The 8,002-nt window shown below is 46.7% G+C and overlaps 1 protein-coding gene across 1 annotated transcript in view; it reads right to left on the reverse strand.

Annotated features, from left to right (window-relative positions):
• Window positions 1-284: 284 nt before the first annotated feature.
• Window positions 285-8,002, reverse strand: part of LOC120018905 (T-lymphoma invasion and metastasis-inducing protein 1-like) — a 13,697-nt gene continuing 5,979 nt past the window's right edge. Inside the window, exons 3-5 of the mRNA XM_038962125.1 lie at window positions 5,132-5,219; window positions 4,669-4,841; window positions 285-2,368 (exon numbers count right to left, since the gene is read on the reverse strand). Coding sequence (XP_038818053.1) covers window positions 1,785-2,368; window positions 4,669-4,841; window positions 5,132-5,219 — 845 coding nt within the window. The 3' untranslated portion in view covers window positions 285-1,784. The remainder of the gene's footprint in view (window positions 2,369-4,668; window positions 4,842-5,131; window positions 5,220-8,002) is intronic.

Raw genomic sequence — 8,002 nt, forward strand, 5'->3', positions numbered from 1 at the left:
CCCCCTGTCCCTCCCTTCCTTCCCCCCTGTCCCTCCCTTCCTTCCCCTTGTCCCTCCCTTCCTCCCCCCTGTCCCTCCCTTCCTTCCCCCTGTCCCTCGCCCCTGTCCCTCCCTTCCTCCCCTCTGTCCCTCTCCTCAGGTCTGGGCATATTGTACCGAAATGTCGCTCTGTCTCTTGACAAAACGGTTCTCTACGACCTTTCACAGTCCTATAGATGCCAGTAGAGGCTGAGGTTGAACCAAACCATGACACAAAACAACAGTACAGTGCTGTAAATGCTGTAAGTAGGAAACCAATTTATTTGATATGATATCAACACATTGTAATATTTACATACAGAGTAATACAAATGTAGTCTTAGTAGCACAATGGGTTGTTTCACAAGTATTATTAGTAATATTATAGGATTTCTTTTCACCATTTGACACTAGTGTAGACATCTTCACCATCTTGATTGCATCCAGCAAGTTTTACATGTATTTGAGAAGGTTATTTTTTTCTGTGTGGGGGGGTTGTCTGTTTCGGTGGCCCCCCCAAAAAATATCATCAACACCAATTCACTTAACAAATAAATAAAAAAACATGGTTTTGAAAATGCATTATTGATGGTGAAACAACAAGATTACATTTTCTTAACAGTAAAATACTTGAATGTAATGAATGTATGTGCAAGTTGTCCACAACAAAGACGTGCACCAACAGTGTAGGTAATAATAAAAGGTGACAGGGTGTAGTAAATCAGAACGGGTGTCATGAAGAGCAGTAAAAGGTCGATAAAATGGTCGGAAAGTTTAAAAAAATAAAAAAATAACAATAGAGAGAAAAAAATAACAAAAATAATATGACAATTCAAGTAAAACAGGATTTTGTTAAAAGACAATTGAAATCCCTTGAGTGAAGATGAGGTTAATAAAACACACATCTGTTATTCTATGTCATCACAGAACGAACAAAATAGTTTTAAGACAAAAAAAATAAAATAGAGCCTGGTTTCGGTTTGCAAAACAGGAGGTCAAAATGATATACACAACAACGGAAGTAAATCGAGAAACTGAGTAGATAAAATACTGTGAAAACAGGCGACTTAAAGACTAGGCTGTCCTCTACCGCCGAGTATTATTTTGATATTTAAATAATATACAGCCCTTTACTATGATACAATGTCTCTGTCTCTCAGACAAGGCTTCATGTGTTCACAACAAATACCCACGTGGCAACAATAAGCAGGACCCTATAGTAACCCCAGGAATCTACCCCTATGTGCAAACCATGCCAATCAACAGTATTGATCAGGGTCCGTGATTGTACCGTTAGACAGACGGTCAGTGTCAATCTCTTACAGCTTGGCCTCTAACGTCACCACGATTGGAAGAGCCCTCCATGTCGCTATATCATTGGTTGATTGGATAAGACCGCTCTCCTCTCCTTGTATTCCAGTATGGCTCCCATTGGAGGGCTTCTCAGTTCGAGGTTCACCAGTCTATTTATACACTACAAAAAAAAAACACATTCAACCACAGGAGAACTCTCACAGTAGACGTACCATACATGTCTATACACATGCATTGTGGTCGGATGGGGATTGATTGACTTCACTGGATCGTCTCTGGTCTTGAACTGTGTCCCAAAATGTACCCTATTCCCTATATAGTGCACTACTTTTTTTTACCAGGGGCCTATGGGATACCCTATAGGACCTGGTCAAAAGAAGTACACTAAAAAGGAGTCATGTAAAGATCTCTGTCTGAGGCACACTACTGTCTGTAGAGTTCTCTCTCCTCTTCTAGTCTAGTTCTGGTGAGTCCGGAGGACAGTCCTCCCTGCGTACCCAGATGTCCTTAGCTTCCCCCCTAGACCCCTGGTCATCCACGCTCACCCCAACCAGAGCACACTGCTTCCCCAGGTGGGGGAGCCTCATCTCTGGGGTAGTGGTCCCCATGGCTCCCTGGGGCTGGAGGTGTTTAGGGCCCACCTCTTTGCCTTCTTCTCCCAAGGACAGGGCCCCTACAGGCCCTTCAAGGTCTGCGGTGGATGGAGATTCAGAGGAGGGTCCTCCGACAGACTGGCAGAAATCGTCATCGTCACTAAGGATGTCTGTCTCTTTAACGTCTCCTCCTCCTTTCACCTGCGCCTCCTCCTCGTAGCGCTCCAGGTCAAACTGCTCCTCCACCCAGCGGTCTGTATCCCCTGTCTGCACCTCTCCCCGTCCCTGTCCTTCCTTTTGTCCCTGTCCCTCAGGCTCTTCAGGGGACAGTGGGGACAGAGGGGACTCCTGGTCCGGCTCGCCGTCGAAGACGATGTCCGTGTCGATGGTGAAACGGTTCCTCACCAGTTTCCTCCGGCCCAGGGTCCGCGCCGGGTCTGACACTGCAGAGGAAAGACAGACACATATCATGGTTTCAGTGGGATGAATTGATTATATAACCTTGCTTCAACATCAATGTTTTTATTTCACCTTTTATTTAACCTGGTCGGACAGTTGAGAACAAGTTCTCATTTACAACTGCGACCTGGCCAAGATAAAGCAAAGCAGTGCAACACAAACAACAACACAGAGTTACACATAAACAAACGTACCGTCAAAAACACAAAATAAAAGATAAATAGAAAAATATATGTACAGTGTGTGCAAATGTAGAAGAGTAGGGAGGTAAGGAATTAAATAGGCCCTAGAGGGCGAAAATAATTACAATTTAGCATTAACACTGGAGTGAATAGATGTGCAGATGATGATGTGCAAGTAGAGATACTTGCAAAAGAGCAAGAGGTAAGTAATAATATGGGGATGAGGTAGATGAGGTAAGATGAGGTATAATATAAACACAGCATAAGCTAGATGTTAGCTTTTACCTGCTTTAATCATCACGCTCACCCCACCCTCCATCCCATCCTCCACACCTCTCCCGACAGCACCCATCCTCCACACCTCTCCTGACAGCACCCATCCTCCACACCTCTCTCGACAACCCATCCTCCACACCTCTCTTGACAGCACCCATCCTCCACACCTCTCCCGACAGCACCCATCCTCCACACCTCTCTCGACAGCACCCATCCTCCACACCTCTCCCGACAGCACCCATCCTCCACACCTCCGGACAGCACCCATCCTCCACACCTCTCTCGACAGCACCCATCCTCCACATCTCTCTCGACAGCACCCATCCTCCACACCTCTCCCCACAGCACCCATCCTCCACACCTCTCCCGACAGCACCCATCCTCCACACCTCTCCCGACAGCACCCATCCTCCACACCTCTCCCGACAGCACCCATCCGCCACACCTCTCTCGACAGCACCCATCCTCCACACCTCTCCTGACAGCACCCATCCTCCACACGCCACCCTCCATCCCATCCTCCACACCTCTCCCGACAGCACCCATCCTCCACACCTCTCTCGACAGCACCCATCCTCCACACCTCTCCCCACAGCACCCATCCTCCACACCTCTCTCGACAGCACCCATCCTCCACACGCCACCCTCCATCCCATCCTCCACACCTCTCCCGACAGCACCCATCCTCCACACCTCTCCCCACAGCACCCATCCTCCACACCTCTCTCGACAGCACCCATCCTCCACACCTCTCCCCACAGCACCCATCCTCCACACCTCTCCCGACAGCACCCATCCCCCACACCTCTCTCGACAGCACCCATCCTCCACACCTCTCCCGACAGCACCCATCCTCCACACCCCTTCGACAGCACCCATCCTCCACACCTCTCTCGACAGCACCCAACCTCCACACCTCTCCCGACAGCACCCATCCTCCACACCTCTCTCGACAGCACCCATCCTCCACACCTCTCGACAGCACCCATCCTCCACACCTCTCCCGACAGCACCCATCCTCCACACCCCTTCGACAGCACCCATCCTCCACACCTCTCTCGACAGCACCCAACCTCCACACCTCTCTCGACAGCACCCAACCTCCACACCTCTCTCGACAGCACCCATCCTCCACACCTCTCGACAGCACCCATCCTCCACACCTCTCCCGACAGCACCCATCCTCCACACCTCTCTCGACAGCACCCAACCTCCACACCTCTCTCGACAGCACCCAACCTCCACACCTCTCTCGACAGCACCCATCCTCCACACCTCTCGACAGCACCCATCCTCCACACCTCTCTCGACAGCACCCATCCTCCACACCTCTTTCGACAGCACCCATCCTCCACACCTCTCTCGACAGCACCCATCCTCCACACCTCTCCCGACAGCACCCATCCTCCACACCTCTCTCGACAGCACCCATCCTCCACACGCCACCCTCCATCCCATCCTCCACACCTCTCCCGACAGCACCCATCCTCCACACCTCTCCCGACAGCACCCATCCTCCACACCTCTCCCGACAGCACCCATCCTCCACACCTCTCTCGACAGCACCCATCCTCCACACCTAACATCCTCCACACCTCTCCCGACAGCACCCATCCTCCACACCTCTCCCGACAGCACCCATCCTCCACACCTCTCTCGACAGCACCCATCCTCCACACCTCTCTCGACAGCACCCATCCTCCACACCTCTCTCGACAGCACCCATCCTCCACACCTAACATCCTCCACACCTCTCTCGACAGCACCCATCCTCCACACCTCTCTCGACAGCACCCAACCTCCACACCTCTCCCGACAGCACCTACCTGCTCTGTTCATGGCAGGTCTGGCTCCTTTCAGGGCACAGAGGCGTTTGCCTCCGAAGGGGACATACTGCTGGTTGGGAGGTAGAGACTCTGTCTTCATCAGCTGACGTCGTTGTTTATCCCTCAGGATGGAGTGGACTGTCTTCAGGAAGTCCTTCTTACTGTCCACAGAACTGGATGAGACAGAAGTGGATTTTAATTGGTTGGATAATTAAGACATTCTCAGATGGTTGAGACATATATAGGTCAACATCCACAGCATTAATCAGCGTCAACGAGCTTCCCCTCTTACAGCGCGCTTTGGGCATCAATAAATTAATTAAATATGAAAACAATTCATGTGTTTAAAATTTAAAAACTATTAAAAGCTATCGATGGTGGTTCCAAAAATAAATCAGTGACATTGTTGTCTTCAGTCAGGACTGACAGACATCAGGTGGTCAAATAAGATCAGGAGGCTCACCTGCAGCACAGGTGAAATATCCTCTCCGGCCGTCCTTCTGACTCGGACTTGACGTGGACGATCTCACACACGGCAGAGCCCTCTCCTTCTGCACGGAACACACACACACACACACACACACACACACACACACACACACACACACACACACACACACACACACACAGTAGTTATAACCTCACGTACAGAACAGCTCATCTGTAGTCATTCATTATCTTCATCTCACTCAATCATATGTCTATTCAGACAGAGAAGGAGATCACAATCATATGTCTATTCAGACAGAGAAGGAGATTACAATCATATGTCTATTCTGACAGAGAAGGAGATTACAATCAAATGTCTATTCTGACAGAGAAGGAGATTACAAAAGTATATGTCTATTCTGACAGAGAAGGAGATTACAATCATATGTCTATTCAGACAGAGAAGGAGATTACAAAATTATATGTCTATTCTGACAGAGAAGGAGATTACAATCATATGTCTATTCTGACAGAGAAGGAGATTACAAAATTGTGTCTATTCAGCCACCCCAGTCATAGACTGTTCTCTCTACTACCCCATGGCAAGCGGTACCGGAGTGCCAAGTCTAGGACAAAAAGGCTTCTCAACAGTTTTTACCACCAAGCCATAAGACTCCTGAACAGGTAACTAAATGGCTACCCGGACTATTTACATTGTGTGTCCCCCCCAACCCCTCTTTTACACTGGTGCTACTCTCTGTTTATCACATATGCATAGTCACTTTAACCATATCTACATGTACATACTACCTCAATAAGCCTGACTAACCGGTGTCTGTATACAGCCTCACTACTCTTATTTTCAAATGTCTTTTTACTGTTGTTTTATTTCTTTACTTACCTACACACACACATACCTTTTTTTTTCGCACTATTGGTTAGAGCCTGTAAGTAAGCATTTAACTGTAAGGTCTACACCTGTTGTATTTGGCGCACGTGACAAATAAACTTTGATTTGATTTGAGAGAAGGAGATTACAAAATTGTGTCTGTTCAGACAGAGAAGGACATCACTAAATCAAAACAGGAATGGTTGAATTTTAAGAGTTTTCAGTACCAGTCAAAAGTTTGGACACACCTACTACACATTAAAGGGTTTTTCTTTATTTTTACTATTTTCTACATTGTAGATTAATAGTGAAAACATCAACCCTATGAAATAACACATATGGAATCATGTAGTAACCAAAAAATTGTTAAACAAATCAAAATATACTTTATATTTGAGATTATTCAAATAGCCACTCTTTGCCTTGATGACAAGTTTGCACACTCTTGGCATTCTCTCAACCAGCTTCACTTGGAATGCTTTTCCAACAGTCTTGAAGGAGTTCCCACATATGCTGAGCACTTGTTGGCAGCTTTTCCTTCACTCTGCGGTCCAACTCATCCCAAACCATCTCAATTGGGTTGAGGTCGGGTGATTGTGGAAGCCAGGTCATCTGATGCAGCACTCCATCACACTCATTCTTGGTAAAAGAGCCCTTACACAGCCTGGAGGTGTGTTGGGTCATTGTCCTGTTGAAAAACAAATGATAGCGGGACGAAGCGCAAACCAGATGGGATGGCGTATCACTGCTGAATGCTGTGGTAGCCATGCTGGTTAAGTGTGCCTTGAATTCTAAATAAATCACCGACAGTGTCACCAGCAAAGCACCCCCACACAATCACACCTCCTCCTCCATGCTTCACAGTGGGAACCGCACATGCAGAGATCATCCGTTCACCTACTCTGCATCTCACAAAGACACGGCGGTTGGAACCAAAAATCTCCAATTTGGACTCATCAGACCAAAGGACAAATATCCACCTGTCTAATGTCCATTGCTCGTGTTTCTTGGCCCAAGTAAGTCTCTTCTTCTTTTTGGTGTCCTTTAGTATTAGTTTCTTTGCAGCAATTCGACCATGAAGACCTGATTCACAGTCTCCTCTGAACAGTTGAATTTGAGATGTGTCTGTTACTTGAACGCTGTGAAGCATTTATTTGGGCTGCAATTTCTGAGGCTGTTAACTCTAATGAACTTATCCTCTGCAGCAGAGGTAACTCTGGGTCTTCCTTTCCTGTGGCGGTCCTCATGAGAACCAGTTTCATCATAGAACATGATGGTTTTTGTAACTGCACTTGGAATAAACTTTCAAAGTTTTCTGGATTGTCTGACCTTCATGTCTTAAAGTAATGATGGGCTGTCATTTCTCTTTACTTATTTGAGCTGTTCTTGCCATAATATGGATGTGGTATTTTGCCAAATAGGGCTATTTTCCTACCTTGTCACAAAAACAACTGATTGGCTCAAACGCATTAAGGGAAGAAATTCCACAAATTACCTTTTAAAAAGGCTCACCTGTTAATTGAAATGCATTCCAAGTGACTACCTTATGAAGCTGGTTGAGAGAATGTCAAGAGTGTGCAAAGCTGTCATCAAGGTAAAGGATGGCTATATTGAACAGTACCTTGGTTATTGAGGGCTCTATATTGAACTTAACCTTGGTTATTGAGGGCTCTATATTGAACTGTACAGTACCTTGGTTATTGAGGGTTCTATATTGAACTGTACCTTGGTTATTGAGGGCTCTATATTGAACTGTACAGTACCTTGGTTATTGAGGGTTCTATATTGAACTGTACCTTGGTTATTGAGGGCTCCATATTGAACTGTACAGTACCTTGGTTAATGAGGGCTCTATATTGAACTGCACAGTAACTTGGTTATTGAGGGCTCTATAGTGAACTGTACCTTGGATATTGAGGCTCTATATTGAACTGTAATGTACCTTGGATTTTGAGGGCTCTATATTGAACTGTAAAGTACCTTGGTTACTGAGGGCTCTATATTGAACTCCATATT

The sequence above is a fragment of the Salvelinus namaycush genome, chromosome 23 (genome assembly GCF_016432855.1).
Source record: "Salvelinus namaycush isolate Seneca chromosome 23, SaNama_1.0, whole genome shotgun sequence".
NCBI classification, from domain to species: domain Eukaryota; kingdom Metazoa; phylum Chordata; class Actinopteri; order Salmoniformes; family Salmonidae; genus Salvelinus; species Salvelinus namaycush.